General features: G+C 49.8%; 1 protein-coding gene across 2 annotated transcripts in view; it reads right to left on the bottom strand.

Moving 5' to 3' along the window:
• Positions 1 to 18,719, bottom strand: part of MYOM2 (myomesin 2) — a gene marked incomplete at its 5' end in the record, with an annotated part of 74,259 nt that overhangs the window by 21,666 nt on the left and 33,874 nt on the right. For both annotated transcript variants that reach the window (XM_082608745.1, XM_082608746.1), the window contains 11 exons: positions 4,139 to 4,275; positions 4,833 to 4,877; positions 7,113 to 7,219; positions 7,309 to 7,465; positions 8,538 to 8,652; positions 9,980 to 10,158; positions 11,349 to 11,475; positions 13,330 to 13,517; positions 15,122 to 15,243; positions 16,711 to 16,885; positions 17,654 to 17,837. In XM_082608745.1, the coding sequence (XP_082464871.1) occupies positions 4,139 to 4,275; positions 4,833 to 4,877; positions 7,113 to 7,219; positions 7,309 to 7,465; positions 8,538 to 8,652; positions 9,980 to 10,158; positions 11,349 to 11,475; positions 13,330 to 13,517; positions 15,122 to 15,243; positions 16,711 to 16,885; positions 17,654 to 17,837 (1,536 nt within the window). The remainder of the gene's footprint in view (positions 1 to 4,138; positions 4,276 to 4,832; positions 4,878 to 7,112; positions 7,220 to 7,308; positions 7,466 to 8,537; positions 8,653 to 9,979; positions 10,159 to 11,348; positions 11,476 to 13,329; positions 13,518 to 15,121; positions 15,244 to 16,710; positions 16,886 to 17,653; positions 17,838 to 18,719) is intronic.

Raw genomic sequence — 18,719 nt, 5'->3', positions numbered from 1 at the left:
GAACCTCTCGGTGAACCAAAGAGCAAACGAGGGACATTGGGCGACGAAGCCCTAGGTCTGCGTGGGGAGTGACCTACACACAAAGAACCCAGCAGAAAGTCTGCACACTCCTCGGGAATGTGCCCCTGATGTGAGATAACTCAGCACACGGGGGAAAGAGAACGGGGCGCCCTTGGCCATGTCCAATCACAAAACCACAGGCAACAACCCACCACCTCCACAGCCGCGAGGGCTTCAGTCCCGGGGACTCTGGGGACACGGGCATCACAACTGGTCGCCCCCTAGTCAACACTGCCACCAGCACCAGGGTTGAAGGTGCCCAGGCTCTGCATCCCCCATCCGGGCAGCCTCCAATGGGGACCCTTTCCCGGTGCCGCCCGTCCAGAACTCACGTCTCCCTCAGACTCTACTCTCACCGCCTGTGATGAGCTACAGAGAAGGACGTGTGGTTGCGAATGGACCATGTCTTATTCCACCCTTGGATACGATATCTGCAGTCAAGCAGGGGTCGGGGAGGCCGAAGGAGCACATCCAGAGAATGACTCGTCTTCGATGCAGCCGTGATCCAGGGCAAGGAGAGCATAGCGGCGCCGGGACCGGGGCTCCCCTCAGGAGCACCACTCACACCATCACAGGAGGGCTGCTTCCTCTGGCCTGGACCCCCCAACGCTACGCCCAGAATGAACAAAAGCTTGACAGCCTTTGCTGGTGACCTTCCTCTGGCCTGGACCCCCCAACGCTACGCCCAGAATGAACAAAAGCTTGACAGCCTTTGCTGGTGACCTTTCCTGCAGGCATTCCTGCTTCCTTTCAGAGGAGCCCAGCTGGGATTTACACAAAGGCTTCCCAGCCCGAGTAATGAGCCGTCCCAGGAAGGTGGGGCTGTGGGGTGAGATGAGCGAGTCGTCGCCAGTAACCTGTGGCCAGCAGCCAACAAACAGGACGAGCGGGAGGAAAGTCCACTCCCTGCCCTGAGAACCTGCACTCCTTCTACAGCCCTTACCCTGATGAGACTGTTATAAAGAACTCCTATCTGCGGGTAACTAACAGGACAGGTGTGAGATCGGCCTTTTTCTGACACATCATGTGTATTTATTTTCACAATGCTCTTCTTTCTCTTTCAGGTGACGTCTATATTTTGGATTCCAAATGCCAGTGTCACAAGAGAGCTGAGAAGATGACTATTAGCAAAATAGCACCTTTGTTCAACATCCCTAAGCCCGCTTCCCTCAGCATCGGGCATCGTTACTAAACTCTCCTGCCTGACGTTGGAAGCGGCACCTCTGTCTTCTGACCCCTTCCGTTTAATCCAAGTGTATTTCCAAGATGCCCCGTGACCACTCCCCTGGTCAGCCCACCCTCCTCGCCCCCCGGCCCCCCACCTTGCTAGCTCTCACGTGTGCAAGCTGTAGGGCACACCTGTTCCGGGGCCCATTCTCTGCATTCCTCCTCCAAAGGAGAACCCAGGAATCCACTGCTCTTGAAATCTCCCCTAACTACTCCAGCCTCTCCACACCCCCCGCCTTCTCTGAATCGGTGCTCACTGTACTGTTTTTTGGGGGTTTTTTGCGGTACGTGGGCCTCTCACTGTTGTGGCCTCTCCCGTTGTGGAGCACAGGCTCCGGACGCGCAGGCCCAGCGGCCATGGCTCACAGGCCCAGCCGCTCCGCGGCATGTAGGATCCTCCTGGACCGGGGCACGAACCCGTGTCCCCCGCATCGGCAGGCGGACTCTCAACCACTGCGCCACCACGGAAGCCCTCACTGTACTGTTTTAACACGCTCTTCATTCTGTATTTTTTCTATATCATTCTCTGATTGAAGCTGTATTTCTTCAACTCTGGCATAAGCTCCAGGAGGGCAAGTTTACGTCTCATTTTTCTAGGCTACGGTGGACAATCACAAACAATCTGCAGACTATAAGCTGCCATCCACGGGGAAAGGAAGATGAGTGTCTGGGGTCCCAAGGGTTAACGTGATGCCTGAGGTTCTGTTTGATCAAATATGACTTTCAGGTTTTAAGTGAATAAAGCCCACCCCTGCCCACAGGCCCTGACTTCCAGGAAACATAAAAAAAATCACCTGGAAATCGGAAACTCCAATATTGTTTCAAGTAAGTAAAGCATACACTGTGTACTTGTACAACATCGCTTAGATTTTTTTCTCGATGGGAACTTGGTGTATATAAAGTGAGAGGGAGCAATGAACGGGAAGGCATGAGCTCAGATTACATTTTGAGAGAGCGGCCATTGCAGGAGGCGGTACCGATTACAGGAAGCCTCCTGATTACGGCAGCAGGACACTGCTCGCTCCCCGGAGACTCCGGTAGTCCTTGGGGGCTGGACAAGGAACAGCAGTCTTGAGGGCTGCAACAGGTGTACCTTGCCAGGGTCCTTGAGTTTCTTTGCAGTTTTGAGTATTTGCTTTTGAATACGGGGAGCAAATTTCAAGTTGATCAGACAACGGTGCTGCTCTGGGTCTGTAAGACGTTCGCCCCCATCAAACATCTGTGAGTAGAGGCCTCTAGGAACCTGCTCTAATTAGGTCTGAGAAGTGAGAAGGAACCACGCTCACCAGCTGGATTCTTAACAATCCAGAGCCTTCTCCATTTTCTCAGCTTCTGCACTGCAGGCTCTGGGCAGGTTTGAGAAAAGAATCAGGCTTCTAGCGATTGCCGTTATGCAGTGAGATGATGTTCAATGGCTATTATGTGACTTTCACAAAATACCATCAATCTCCACATGGAAAAGTCACCTGTGGACTGCTAATTAAGGAATGAAATACTACAGCCTTATTCCAAACGATGAGCCGGGTAGCAAAGACATCCGTTTTTAAAGCAAGCTCTCCACAGCAGGTAGGAATGTCAATCAAAAGATGTTCTACAAATAAAGTGCAAGTACACTAAATTCCATTGCATTCCGTAGCATGATCTCTGCTCAAAGAAAATGTCTCCAATTACCTTGATCATGCGATGCTCTTCCGTACACAGTATCTATACTGTGGACTTTTTGGCAGCCAGGAGGAAACCGCATACTTTCTACTTACTAGCCAACTCCCTAATTTGTACAGTTCTTCAAGGATGTCATCATTCTCATGGGGAAGATGGACTGGATAAGAAAACTCACGTAATCTTCGTCCATACACGATTTCTTCCTGAGAGACGTTTGTCTAACCAAGCTTTACTAAAAACCCATCAGACACAGAGGCCAGACTAGGGATGAGGTGCCCAGCTCAGAGGGAGAGTAAGTGGGCCGCGCACCTGGCATGAGCAATCCCTACATCTCAACCATCCCGTTAATATCCATGCAGCAGACACACCGCTGAGCACTGAGGACTCAGTAGGATAGCTAAGTAGACACGATGCATTGGGTATCAAGGGAAAAGAGAGCGGAGGGGGTAAAGATGGTGGGATGTGAGAGACCCCAAGGGCACCGCTGAACAACAAAGAAAGGTTCCATCAAACAGGTCGTCTTTTAACTGGGTTCCCCGTTGTGCTGTAATAATTAGACAAGGGGACATATATGGAAACACAATGTTCCACAGGCAAAAAAGGAATCCTTGTAATATTTGCAAGCTTCATTCTACACAATTAGAAGTAAAAGAAGGGCCAAGTGTTTGTATGATAGCATCCTACACATTTTTCTCTGCTCAGATTTGCCAGGCCAAGGGGGCAGCCTAAAAGCTCAGGGAAGGTGCAGAAACTAATTTCCCAGCCGACGCCTTCCATGGGGAGCTCTCAGTGGGAGGGGGGCCTAGGGAGGCATTGCTCACATCAGGGCAAAAATATACCCCTTCAAAACTGTCATCAAGAGTGAATAAACTGATCCATTGAGGATAACCGCCACCCAAGGTAACCTGAACCTTTTCATAACACCAAGTCTCTAAACGTAGTTTGTCATTTTTTAATTCCAACAGGCTTGGATTTAAAGGCCTCCTGATCTCTCATCTGACCGAGACCAAATCTCTGAACATTGCAAGAATCAACAACCTCTCATTCATGTTGTCAGCCTTCTACACCCCAACTTCTACAGCTCGAAAAGGGATGAAAACAGACCCAGAATACTGACTTTCAGGAACTGACCTTCCCAAGTAATACCTGGCCATCTCCAAAGCCAGGGGCCACGCACGCATGTACTCACCTCGCTGTCACTGACTTCTTTGTCATTAATGATAAAGCGGTAGGTGGCGTCTGGTGATAAGTGCTCAGCCTGCAGCCAGAAGCGGACCTGGCCCTTATCAAAAATCCCATAAGCTAATTCTGACTTCAGAGGAATTGCTACAGGAAGAAAAGAAATCACAAGTCAATAATGCATGAATCCTTGTGAGAAAGAAGAGCTGTATACTGTAGGAAAATATCAATCCTCATTATTAAATTTTTGGAGAATGTGAAACCCCGGAGTATTGAACTGGATTATGAAAACCAAAACAAAGAAATAAGACTCTAGTTAGCCTGGTGCTGCATTCAAAGCCTCCATGCCCCGTGAAGCCTTGCACGTGCACGGTCTGCTTTGCTGATGGGCCCAGTGACCACAGATGGATATATTCTTTCTGAATTCAATGTCATCCAATAACTGAAGATCCCATTTGATACAATTCTCACCTGGATTAAACAGCCATACTCAACCCGAAATCCAAAACACTGCATGCAATGAAAATTGCTACACGTTACAATATTAGCTAATACTTGTTTTGAGCGAATTGTTGACAAGTGTGTAAGCTGGCGCACGAAACGAGGCCATCCTCTCCCCCCAGAGCATCCCTTCCAGAGCTGCACATGGTAACGAACATGCCTTCCCAGAGCACAATCCTGCTCTGAGCTCCAGGCTCACTTACTGGGATTTTTAATCTCATTGCTCAGCGCCACCAAACGATCCAGCTCTAAAATTAAGAAAAATATAATCACTGGTTTTGACCTGTACGTTCAGAAGCTGGCTTAAAAGCAAAGCAGAGATTTGACATCACATCACCAAGTTTAATGTGAGGCTGTGAAAGAAATTAAAACTGGGAGTTCAAAGGAGACATGGGATAACTGTAACTGTGAACACTCCCCTCCAGTGAATGACCGCCTGCAACTAAGATCCTCATCATTTAAAGAACCCACTTACTCAAGGGACCTGTTAGGATGGGTTAGGGCAGAGGTCCCTGGGAGTGGGGGGCACTGGGGGGGGCAGGTGTATTCCTCGAAGAGAGGAAGACCTATAGAGGGGGTATGTAAAGGGATCCATTTCCAGATCCTCTAATTCCATATGAACTCTTCCCTGAAATGGGTCTGGCTGGCTGAGAACGTGGCTGGTCTGTGATTTTCCTTCTGCGTTAAAAGCGTCCTGCTTCAGCACCTCTCTCACCCACCCAGAATTTCACTGTGGTGTATTATCATGAATTTAAATAATAAATAATAATGATACATTAAAAAATAAAAATGCGCTGCTCCTGAGACTCCCAAGAGCAAGTTAAGAAAAATCGAAGGTTCTAAACCATTTCTTTCCTTTTCCCTCCTTCCTTCCCTCCTTCTTTCCTTCCTTCCTTTCTTCCTAACTTCCTTCCTTTCTTCTTAAAATTAGCATTTAGAAATGAGACCATGGTCACAAAGGTCTGTATGCTCCTGTTTATTTGAAACGAATGATGAAGCAGACTTTCTGTGACCAGAAGTAACTCCATCTAGACGGCTGATTTGAGGCTGAGGGCTGACACCCCCATTAGGTCTCACAGTGGGAACTTCCATACATCAAATGAGCTAAAGGTGCAGCATCAAGGTTTTGCCTGAAATGTACTTGAGGTCCGTATACAGCATAAAATGTGCTGGAAATGCCCATCCTTTGCAACAATTTAAAATTAAGGTGAAAACGTCATCTGCAAACTTTCAAATGGAGCACAGGAGTACATCACCTGTCAGAAGTCTTTAAGGATGTTTTGCTAGTATAAAGCTGTGTGAAGCCCACTGAGTGAGGGTCAGAAAGGGCAGCTTAAAAGGCAGCTGGGCAGATTCCGGTCCCTTCCCGCCCTGTGAGCAGTGAGCTTGCCAGGGAACCCAGGACGCAGCCCCTCTGCTGTTCTCCTGCTGGTCCCGTTATATGCACATGGGCTCACCCCAATGCCCCCAACGTCTGTGTGGGACCTGCGGACGCCTGCAGCCATCAGACCCTGTCCCCCACACACACCCGTCCTAGGCGTCCCCCCCTTGTATCCCTCCCCTGGGACCACACCCTTCGCTGCAGTCAAACAAAATGCCAGCTGATAAGGAAAGGATTAGACTATCAAGCTTAGGGCATTTTAACTGAGGGCCCTCAGAGACTCAGAAGCTTTTAAAGGCCCAACATGGAGTTTTGAGGGCTCTGTCCAAGGCTACACAGTTCCCTGCACATCACTGACTCATCATCGTACAAACTTGTAAAACTGACTGACCAGCATGGGGTGGTAGATAAGGGTTGGACACAAACATCAACCCAGGCAGTGGAAGAATCCTCCTCCCGAGGCCAGTTCATTGTGTGGGGGACTCAGACCCGGGGACCTGCCTAAGAGAAACGGCTGCTTTTCCCCGGGTCATAGTAAACCAACTTCCTTCACTTCTTTCTGCTGTTTTCTGTTTATGAGAGCGAGTGATTTTAACTATGGAAATTAAATATTATTTCACACACCTAAAAAAATATATACAGATAAATGTGTGTGTATATATATACATGTATGTGTTTTCTTTTATCATCTGATTAGTCGATTATTCAATGTTGGGAGAAAAGGGAGGATTCCTTCATCTGTGCGCCTCTCGTTAGTTTTACGGACTTATTTGCTAATATGCTACTTGCCAAACTAATGAAACGTAACTAAAACTCATGTCTAAAAGTACAAGTGGAAGGCTATAAAAGCAATATATACAGCAAGAAATAAAATACCCCCGGACCAGTGATTTATTTAGTGGCTAGAGTACAAACTCAAGAGTTTGTATAATTTCCAAAGTAATGTTTGGCTTTCAAAGGATTCCCCACCCCACCCCACCCCACCCCGCCTCCTGCAAACACACACCCCTTTTCTAAGCAAATCAGTCTTTTCTCTGTTAGGGTCAATCTTTGAAAGTCTTATAAAACCCCAAAAGGCAAGCCTAGGTCCTACAGGTGTTACCTTCCTCATCCAAGACAAAGCTGGAGGACACACCATCCGTGTCACTGACGGACACAGAGTAAGTCCCTACGTCCACTTTATCCAGATTCTTAAAGTACAGCTTGGAGCTGAAAGGGAAGGAAAGCCGGTATGTTAATTACTGTGTCTGTAGGCGTTCCTAAGAGGTGGTGACGGCCAACTCCAGAGTGGAACTTACTGGTCCCCCACGGTCTCAACCTTGAACCTCTCGTTACCCGCAATGTCCTCGTAGGATTTGCACCACGTGAAGTGAGAGGCGTCCGTCATCTCCTGGCAGTCAAAGCTCAGGTAGATGTTGCCTGCTTCATCCACGCCCGCGCTGATCTCCTTGGTGCCTGCGGAGCGAGAACGCCAGGGAGCATCTTAGGAACACAGTATCCTTCCAGGTCTTTTTTTTGGAGAAGGGATGGCCCAGGCGGAGGGCTTGTTTTACAGCGAATCATCAGGTTTTGCCTATGGTCTACCCAGGACAACGGGCAGATGTGAAAGAGCGAGCCCTCTGGGCAGCTGACGGAAAGCAGAGAAGTTCAGGTTTGGGTTTTAAGTCATTACCTGTCTGTCCACTTCCTCTTCTGCATCCAGCACCACTGGAGAAAACCCTCTGGGCTGCCCATCCCGGCCATAACGATCCTTTTCCCCTTTGGAATCTGACCCCTCGCCACTCCTGGGGGCCCGGGCAGCGTGGTTAGGGCACTTGTTTCCCACACACCTGGGCTCTACTTTCTCCACTTTTTCCTTCGGGGGATTGTTTGTTTGTTTGTTTGTTCCTTTTTGACCAAGTGGACACCTGGCCCAACACAGGCCAGTCAGCATCTGTCCCTCAGGAATCAGAACTGGAGGAGACACGCCGGCCTGAGCCAGGTGCACACAGATGCGCCCCTTGCCAGGAGGACACAGGAGCACAGAGCCGGGTGGCAGGGTACCCATGGAGCCAGTCTCCAGGGAGGGGAGGAATCCAGGGAAAACATGGCTTCCGGAGATCCTCCTCCCCAGGTATCCCGTGAGCTCACCCCGCTCCCTCGGAAGCACTTCTCCGCCAAGGTCCCCTCAACTGGGCTTTTACTACTTTTAACCAAGAAGATTGCCAGCAGCTTTATCATTTCTGATCAAAACTCAGCAGTAACATAAAAGACCATTGTCATCCCTGCACGTTCTACGGCTGAAATGAAGACCCCGCCACCCTTGCAGAATGACTGCATGTGCCCCCTGCTGCCCAGGATGCTGGGGGGGGGCGTGCAGTGGGTCTTTGAAGACATGCTGTACTGTGTCTGTCAATCCAACTCCTTCTATAAATGTGACGGGTACCGTCCATGCATCCGCCGTCCATTCACACACACACGCATCCCTCCTTCCAGATCACCCTGCTCTGAGGTTTGCCCTGTTAACAGCCGAGCAGATGAGGCTCACCTGGCCTGGCCTCCACAAGTACCGGCTCTGACGTGTCTGAGGGCTTCCCCACCCCACTCGCATTTACTGCCCGGACACGGAAGATGTAGGTTTTTCCTTGGTGCAGGTTGCAGACCTTGAAAGAAGGAGGAAACGTCACATGTGAACAGATAGATGAAAATGCCTTCATTCTTCATCACATTTTATTACAGACGTGTCTTTCTTTTTTTTTTTTTTTTTTTTGGCGTTATGCGGGCCTCTTACTGCTGTGGCCTCTCTCGTTGCAGAGCACAGGCTCTGGACGCGCAGGCCCAGCGGCCATGGCTCACGGGCTCAGCCGCTCCGCGGCATGTGGGATCTTCCCCAACCGGGGCACGAACCCATATCCCCTGCATTGGCAGGCGGATTCTCAACCACTGCGCCACCAGGGAAGCCTCAGACATGTTTTCTTTTTACAAATAGCCTATTCTTCCGGTCAGAATAGCCGTACAGAGGAAGTCAGGAGTGCAGAAGGGAAAAGGAGACGGGCAGGCTCATGACCTCACTTGGTGAGAATAAACAGGAGACTAACTATCTACGGGACTAAATATCATTTCACGTGATTTTTTACTTTGTGCAAAATATCCCATCATTGGGGCAATATCAAAATTAAACCCATCTCTTATACATCTACAGATGACGTATATTGTAATCTGCATTGATAACCAAAAATAAAATGTATATTAGCTAATTTCTAACGAATTCATTTAGCTGGATTCTGAGCAGTTTTTGTTCGTTCAGAAGACACTGATCTTGTTTCATGTTGTCCAACTGCTCTCCAGAGGCTGCTGCCCATTTACCTGTCACTCAGGTGTGGCCTTTCTTTAAGGAAGTACATTGCCTCTCTGTCTAAACCACACCGCAGAGCCCACAACCCAAAGAAGAAAGCCTCTGACGAGGGCAGCTGGGTCCCCGGGTCTAAGCCACTGTCACCACTAACCTGACCCCAGTGACTGGTGAATTGCAGGTGCTAAAAACAGAAGTATTTGGAGAAAGAGGGGATAGAGAAATTACACATCATAATTCTGTTAAATGTGTTTACACTCTGTGTACGTGTGTGTGTGTTTATCAGATAGACGTGCATCAGCGATCACGTGAACTGAGTGAAGTAAACACGGGCTTGGTGCGGAAAGACATAATTCTAGTCATCACTGTGGAAGGCACATCAACACAGCCCATGACCGTGAAGTGTCAGCACCACTGGGGGTTGTCAGACGGCAGGAAGGAGAGGGAACCCATCCAGGTGGTCCCCACACGCAGTCGCTCCCCACGTCCACGGAGGGGCAGGCACCTCCTTGAACCCCGTTGGCTGGCAGCAGGGGTACCAGGTCACGTGCACAGTTCCCTGGGGGCTTCGAGCTAGACCCCCGACAGGGATGAAATATGTTCCCCAGAAGACAATGCCTGAGAAAAAGTACCGTCACCTTTAGGTAGCGATGTGCCGTGGTGGCCTCGTTGACGGTGATCCACTCTTCGGAATCCTCTTCCTTATGGTCCACGAAATACCCAGAGACGGGGCTGCTGCCCGAATACACTGGGGCCTTCCAGAGCAGCACCAGGGACGTGTCCCGGACCTCACAGAACGTCAGGTCGTAGGCAGGACCTGAAAAGTCAGGTGAGCCTGTGGACTAATTCACGAGTCTACACGCTCGCCCGGGACCAGCAGGTACATCTCACAGAGAGAAACGTGTGCAGGAGAGGATCCTGAGGTACCCACCCACCTGCTGGGCTGGAGACCTGGGCATCACAGGACTCACCCAGGGAGTCTGACCACCCGGGGAACCAAGCACTCACCAGCTCCACCAGCCTAGTACCCCAGGCCTGCCTGTGACAGTAACCCTGGGGCTGCCGCTGACCAAGCCCAGGTCCAGGGGAGCCTTGAGCAGTAAAGGCAGGAGGGGTCCCACCCTAAGCAATCACTCTAAGCCCCCAAAAGCCTCTGGGAACTTCTACAGCTTCTCCTTCCACTGCCTCTTCCAAGGGGAAAAAATTAATTTCATTAAAACAAGTATCCCCCACCCCCCCAAAAAAAAAGAAGAAAAGAAAAAGCCATATCATCTGGCCACAGAACTGAACAATCGTCTCAATTTTTTGAGCTTTTCAGCTTCAACTTCAGGTTCGTTGTTTTGTCTCACTTTGTTTTGTTCAAACCATGAGCATATTATCCATGGCATTAGGGGTCCTGATGGACTGGATACAGAGAAACCGATGCCCAGTCCCTGCAAGTTTGTAAAAACAGTTTTAAAATGTGGAGCCCTGAGTAAATGCAGATATTTTGTCAATGTTCACTTTAGAACCAGAGGCCCCAAGCTCCCACGTGCTCTGGGAGGAGGAGACCTGAGTGAATACACAGTCAGTAAGGTCCTGCTCTCCCCACTCTGGCCCAGCTGGAGCCTCTCCTGCTGGGAGCTGGCCTCCCTCCGCCCCTTTGGGAGAAGTCCACCTGGCGCAGGTCTGCCCTGGACCAGCCTCTGGCCACAGCATCCTCGACCGGGGGAGCAGCTGGGGGTGGGTGGCCCCCCAGCCTCACACTTCAGTGCTAATGACTCCGTGCCTGTCACTGCCCTACCTGTGTGTCCATGGCCCAGACCACAGGGCGGGGCCACCTAAGGCACAGCTCTGCCCCGGGCCTGGCACGTGGTAGTGGTGCCAGGATCTGTGCAGAGTGACTGAAGCCTGCTGGCTGCAGAGGCTGGTAAGGCCTGGGCTGGTGCCACGGAAGGCCCCCTCTCCGGCCAGCCCCACGTGTGCATGCGAGGTACCCAGGGGTGAGTCCTGGAGAGACCGTCTTACCCGGTTCCGGCGCCGTCCAGGCCTCGCACTTGAAGAGCTCGCTGGGGTCCGATGGCTGCCCGATCCCCACGACGTTGGTGGCAGCAATTCTGAATTCGTAGAGTGAGCCTTCTGCCAAGCCCTCCACCTATTGAGAGGATGTTTAAATTATAGATGAACCCACAGACATAGAAAACAAGCTTATGGTTACCAAAGGGGAAAGGGGGGCAGGGATAAATTAGGAGGTTGGGATTAACAGGTACACCCTCCTGTATATAAAATCGATAAACAACAAGGACCTACTGTCAGCACAGGGAACCACACTCGGTATTTTGTAATAACCTATAAGGGAAAAGAATCTGAAGAAGAATACATATATACACGTATATGTATGTATAATTGAATCACTGTTGTATACCTGAAACTAACACAACATTGTAAATCAGCCACACTTCAATTTTTTAAAATTAATTAACAGGTGAAACAAAAGCTGCGTTATGACCCACGATCCATCGGGGGAAGGGGTATTTCTGGTTGATTTATAGATGGAATGTGAGGGTGAGGGACCCTGTCAGTCAGTCAAGTACGCGTCTGTGGAAGGTTATTGACCCACCTACACGCTGCAGTCACCACCTTCATCCCGACACGGTTTGCCTCATCCACTCCATAAACCCTCCCCCCAGGGATGACGTGATGACCCAGGCAGGGAAACAGGCTCAGAGACAAAAGCCACAAGGAGCCAGTGGAAGAACGGTGGGTGGGACCTGACCTCGGGCCCAGGGTCTCCACCCTCCACCCCCGGCAACACCGCACCTGGGGTGTCAAGGGCCCGGGCCGGGAAGCATCCTCGCCAGGGGACGGTGGGGAGTGACCTGTCTCCTCCCCGCATACTGGCTGGAGGCCCCTGAGGGTCCACTCTGCCTGGTCTGTGCCACAAAAGATGGAGGGAAGGCCCTGGACCAGACCTTCAGCCCTGCCTGGCAGCCCGGCCACTGGAACAAACACAGCATCTGGATGACATTATCTCTGAACACAACAGCTCCCAAAGCAAGCACGTGTCACGTGGAGCCGCTTTATCCCCTGGAAGGCAGGTCTGGCCTCATGGAATGCCGGCCTTCAGAAAGTACGTGGGCATTTCCTCCGGACTTTGGGACCTGACAGCCAATAGTAAGGTATCCGGGGACAAGCGTGGACAAAACACCAGGATCTTCGCACCGAGCTTGAATTTTGGCAATACGCGTCATACACAATAAAATGCGTGAGAAATACGTATTGCGTAAATAGAGGTGTTAGCACAGACTCTTGTACAAGACAGAGATGAGACCTCCTCTCCGCCTCCCGCAAAAAAACCCTCGCTTTACCGCGTGACTCCTGTGAACGAACAGGTGGGCGTGCTGCCTGGTAACCGCGTGAGCTACCGTCACCGGCCCAGGTGCTCCGTTAAGTACACGCCTTCTCCCTCATCCCTCTCACGAGAAGCCCCGTGTGGCGGCTCACGGGAGGAGCGGGGGCTCAGGGAGGTGAGAGCTGTTGCCCGCGGGCTGCCGAGGGCTTGCCTGGCGACTCGGTTCTGCCCTTTCTTACTCCAAGTCCACGTGGCTTGCGCTCCCTGCACCCGGACGGAACGTGTAGCTGGGCAACTGGGAGGCTTGAGCACACGCCTTCCTTGGGAAACGGGGACAGACAAGCAGAGGAGCCTCGATCGGCACCATCTCCTGCGCATCCTGCCCCGAGGCTGAGAGCTCCAGCCCCCGGGGTGGAGGCTGGACGCCGCTCACAGCAACACCTGCACCTGCCAACGACCCACCTGCCGGCTCGCCTCCTCTGCCTCGCTTCCCGAAAGAAGATGCTCCGTGACTCTAAGTTCTCAGGGTGAGTTGTTTCATTCGTTTTTGTTTCTGTGTCAAATCGCCTAACGTCACTGAGCTCTGAGACACAGAATGGGGACCCTGCCCCACATGAGAAATTGCCTGCAAAACTGAACGAGTCCGTGAGCACCCACCGTCAGGATCCTCTCCCGGAGAGGCGAGGCATTGACCTCGTGCCAGTTTTTATGGTGAGCCTCTCTCTTGTCTATGTAGTAACCGAGGATGCGTGAGCCACCGCTGAACTTAGGCACCTTCCAGCCCAGGGTCATGGAGCGGCCGTCACAGTTCAGAAGGGTGATCCCGTAAGGATGGGACGGGACGGCTGCAGGAGACACAGTGGGAAAGTCACCTGGACCTTAGTGCCATCATCATTAACCTACCGCGGCCAGCGCCAGCATCTCAGAGGGATGGGCAGCAACGGGAGATGGCCCTGGGTGCCTGTACCCTCTGTCCTGTCCAGGTCTCCCTGCTCACCATCTTCGCTTGTCTTTGTCTCGTCTTTTAAAGAGAGTAAGTTTTTAAAAAGCTTCTTTCATATATATGTATTGCAATTTCTAAATACATCTTCCCATACATACATCCATACATCCATCCTCCAATATTTCAATAATACAAGGGCCAAGAAGGACACTTGAGACAAAAGACTCTCCCCCTCCTCTAAGGAAAACCTTGAGAGAGCAGCTTTCTCATCATGGCCATGAAAAATGACCACCTCACCTTCCACGGCCAGTGATGACAGATAGACTTAGGCCAGTGAGTCTTAACTTCCCCCATAGTTACAGAAACTTCAGATTAATTCAAATGAGTATGAATTCAAGTTTCCCTTTTGAACACCCTGCTCGGAAATGGACCATCTTTTCCTAACAGGTTGAAGAGGATGTGTCTCTGCTTCTCCCGCTTCCCAACTCTGAGCAACCTACGTCCAATCATCCTCTGTTACCCGAGATACAGGTACCCGGGAATGAGCTGGTCTTACTGCAGAATTAAAACGTAAATGATTGGCTTTCATTTAGCAGGAATGACTTGAAGAGGCTAGTGGTAATGTCTGAAAGTCCCTCCTGGGAAAAACTGATAGATTATAATGAGCTTAAAATAAGAGTTAATCTTTTACTATATTGCCCACCTAAGTATCATCAGATTTGACATTCCTTGGAAACTCCAGTAACGTTATTCTATCTGTTGTTAGACGAGAAATCATAATTTCTGAAGATACTTTTAGATTTAGTTGAAGACAAAAATAAAGAGCAAAACATTTCTCTCAGAAGTGAAAAGATAATACTATGATGCAAAATGTGTCTAAGAGGCGATCGTGGTCCTAAATCTTCCTGAATACTTCTAAGTCATGGGGTCCATTTTATATGAAACAACCAGAGCAACATTATACAACACAGAGCTGCACAGATCAAGTTTCCTAGGGCCCATCACTGCAAGTTCGGCCCCGAAGTGTTCTGTGTGGTCAGAATAATAATTTTGAAAGATCACTATTTATGAACAAAGCCACAGAGTTACATAAACATTTGAAATTCTCTGGAATGACGTTAAGCTCCTTGAGCTAAGAATAGCTGAAAAAGCCATCGACGTTCTGTTTTAGCACCTATTTTGAAAAGAGACAGTCACACCCTACAGCATACATTTTAATGGGGGCATGTGCGCTTGGAAACCAGTGTGACCTCTGATAATATTTTCTATCTTCAATTTGCATTTTACTAGCATATTATCCTTTCTCCCTCTCACACTGGCATTTCCGAGACAAGTAGCCAATTGATGAGAGGTTTCCACAGAACTGCATGTTCCCTGTTCAACAATTTACATCCATTTTTCCCCTCTGGTAATATTCCAAGCGGCATCATAAAGGTTTGTTCATGCAGAAATTAAAACGTAGTGGAGAACCGAAAGCTGGCACAGAGTCGCCCATGAATTACTTACTGAGGGCGGCCTGGACTTTTATGACGTCAGACTCCTGAGAATTCTCACTCGTCCCAACAGCGTTAACGGCTTTAACTCGGAAGATGTACTGCTCACCGGTGGTTAGGCCGTGCACCACGAACCTGACAAAAACATGAATCGGGGGCGTGAATACGAGGCTCAATCCTTTCTCTTCCTACAATAGACAAAGAAAGCATTTTGAACACGCCACGAACATCTGTCCCTGGGACTGAAAAGAAGTTTACTTTTTCAAGTGCCTCATGGATGCATATTAATTCCAATCAACATGCCACGTCCAAAAGTAAGCCAGCAACACCCAACGACACTGGGGCTGAAGGGAGCTGGACTCGGGGGGCGGCGGGGGCACCAGCTGCTGCCCGCGGGTCCTGGGGGACACGGGAAGCAAGCCCCTGGAAATCCTGAGTGACCTCACTCAGTGCCAAGGCTCCCTCTTCATTTCCAAGCCTTCTGGATTTTGTCTGCATCAAAGCTCTATTCTAAAGTAGGATTCCTTTCCTGTCCTCAAAGAACCCACGTCTGTAAAACTTAGGGAGAAGGAGTGACACCACACTGGCTAAGATTTGGCTTGGAGACTGGCTTGGACACCTAACAGATTTTATGTCCTCAGTCAAGTTACCTAACCTCGGAAAGACTTTGTTTTCCCATCTGTGAAAGAGCATCATAGTACCTACTTCTCAGCACAGCCACCTTGCACACGGTAAATACTCAGTAAACGTGAGCAATAGCTATTTATCTTCGAGTCTGCAAACATGTATCAGGCATTCACGAAATTCCTGCACTAGAATATTTGAGGTGTTTTGTTCTGAGAGCTCTTCCTACACTTGCACTTGCTGGCGTGGACTGTGCAAAACATCTAACTTTAGCATCAGCTGTGTCTCTTCTTTTCCAGCCACAGCTTTTTCCAATTTATTGGTTTTTAAAGAGTGAAGAGGGAAGGGTGTCAGAGCCGTAATGGATAACCCAGCCGCAGTGGAGGATCTGACAGCTATTTTCCTAAGCGTGTCCTGGGGGAACCCTAACACACCCAGGCCTTCCCTGCAGGCTCAGCATGAGACGGGAGCAAGTCGGTGTCGGCAGAAAAGATGCTTGGCCCCACGGCAGGCAGAGCCACCGTCGCCCCTGCACAGGAGCCAGGTGCCTCTCTCCACCCACTCCCCAGCTTTGCGCAATTGGTGGCCGGAAGGAAGGCCTGTCAGCTTTGTGAACAAAGCAATTTTAAAAGTTCAAAACATCAATACAGAGAACTAAAACACCCTTCCCATCCTGGTCGCTACTTTAACTCTCCTGTTCAGGGTAAGTCTTAAACGCTGAGTACGTCAAAGGAGATGCTCTGGGGCTTTTCTTCATCGACAGACAAAGCACTTCAGCCACGGGGTAGAACTAGCTCGCGAGCTTCCAGCTCTGCAGCCCCCACGTGTGGGTGAGGAACCCGGCCCGTGGTGTGGACGTCACAGGTGTTCCTGCCATGGCACCTGCGCCCGAAGGCCCCGTGGGTCCCGGGGGGTGTGCTTCTCACATTTTCTCGGGGGCAAGGATGTCGGGTGGAGGGGGACCCAGGCAGGCAGCACCTGTTGTAGCCGACGGGCTTGTGGTTACAGGGCTCCCAGACGGAGGACCCGGCCACGCAGCAGTCCACGTAGTAGCCGAACAGGTCCTCCTCGTGCTTCGGCCGGTCCCACTGTACCACCACCGACGTCCTTGTGTTCCGGGAGGTGATGACGCGGCCGGGGGCTGAGGGGACCACTGTGCAGGGGGGACAGGGACACAGGCTCAGCGGCACGGGAGTCTGGGGGCACGCCAGAGACCCACAGGCCCTCGTCCGCAGAACTTGGGGCTTTAGATGAGATTTGGACAGGGAAGACGGCGCAGGGCAAGGGGGCACTGGGAGGTTCCGGACAGTCCCTGTGCTCTCTGTCCCCAAGTCCCTCCCTTCCGAAGAAAGTGATTCCCATCACGGAATCTCCTGCCCCTGCCGCCCCTACAGACCCATCCACAAAGCTCCCCCAGTGACGCATGCGCTTTGCTGCCTGGGAAGAAACTATGTGGGGATATAAAATTAGCCATTTAAAAAAAAATAGGACACAATTCTATCAGATTCAAGGGACTCTGCAAGGGACTCAGAATCAAACCATGGATTTCTCCCCTCGCATAATTCAGAATTTCTCTAATCTGTATCTGACATCTTCTGAGAGGGAACTTCAAGCCATATGGGCAAGAAACCCTAATGCATTTAGGGTTGGGTTTTTTGGTTTTTTTTTTAAGTGGCCATTGCCTAAAAATATTGCTAATCCATTTATTGGTTTCATAAAAAGAAGATGGAACTTTGGAGAAATGTTGACCAAAACAAGGCAGAGAGATCTTCATCTCTTGTAAAATGGAATATTAAGGCAATTTGAATTTTAAATCACGTGCGACACTAACGTCTTTATCAACGCAGGAGATGGTTGTCCAACACGGGTGATGTTATTCGGGGCCCATCCTACAGTTTGGTCACTCGCGCTAACAACTCACCGATGGTGTCCTGGGCCTGAATGGGGGCGGTGATTTCCGACGGGTCGCTCAGGCCGTGCTTATTTGCTGACAGCACTCGGAACACGTATGATTTCCCCTCGGCAAGATCGAAGACGGCGTATCGGGGGGACCTCACGGCCGTCTCTGCGTTCACCCGCTGCCAGCTTCCGCTCCCGACCACGGACTGCAAAGAAAGGGGTCTCCATGGAGCCAAGCTCCCCAGACCCGCACGGCGGGGAGGGGATGCTCCGCTCTGGCCCCCAATTACACTGTGGGGGACCCACAGCCCACGGCACCGCCGGGGCCATCCATACCTCTGTTCTGAATTTTAGGAAAAGGAAGCAAATTTGGAGAAGGAGGTGAGAAACTACCCAAAGTTGGAAATGTTACCAGAGAACATTTTTACATGAAAGCCGATAAACTATGGAAATCTTCAGGGAATCAATACATAGGTCGTAGTTTTAGTAAAGACGGAATGAACTCTAAACAATTAGAGATAATTGAGGAGTAGACGTGTAAAATTCCATCATAACTGCTCACATCTCAGTTTAAACTTTTTGCTATTTCTCAGCTATTATAGTGATAACGAAGTGACAGCAACCTAAAGGACCAGCGACAGGGTTGGTACATTATGATACAAAATGATACGTATACATTAAGTGTAGCCGTTTACGTTATTGTATAAAGATCTTTACTCAGGGGAGAGGAATTGTATCATTTTGTTCAATGTAATACAGGATGCCAACTGTATGATATATCAAGATATAAAAACCGATGGAGAAAAAGACTAAATATGTCCCACATGTTAAAAATGACTATTTTGCGTGATCAAATTATTCGTGATTTTCTTTTTTTTTTTTTTTTGCTTTATAACAAATTTAATCAGTTGTGATTTTCATTTTGTTCTATATAACATATACGTGTTTTCCAAATTTTCTACACTGCGTATTTAAGTTTTATCATTGGTAATTACTTTTCAAACTGGGATTGCATGTCTAATTTAGTTTTTTCCTATAGATATAAGCCCCCTTTTTGAAAGGAATCCTGGGGTAGTAAAAGTTGAGTG

Source organism: Mesoplodon mirus, assembly GCF_964341445.2.
Source record: "Mesoplodon mirus genome assembly, chromosome: 20".
Lineage (NCBI taxonomy): Eukaryota > Metazoa > Chordata > Mammalia > Artiodactyla > Ziphiidae > Mesoplodon > Mesoplodon mirus.
This window is presented reverse-complemented; position numbering and strand designations above follow the sequence as displayed.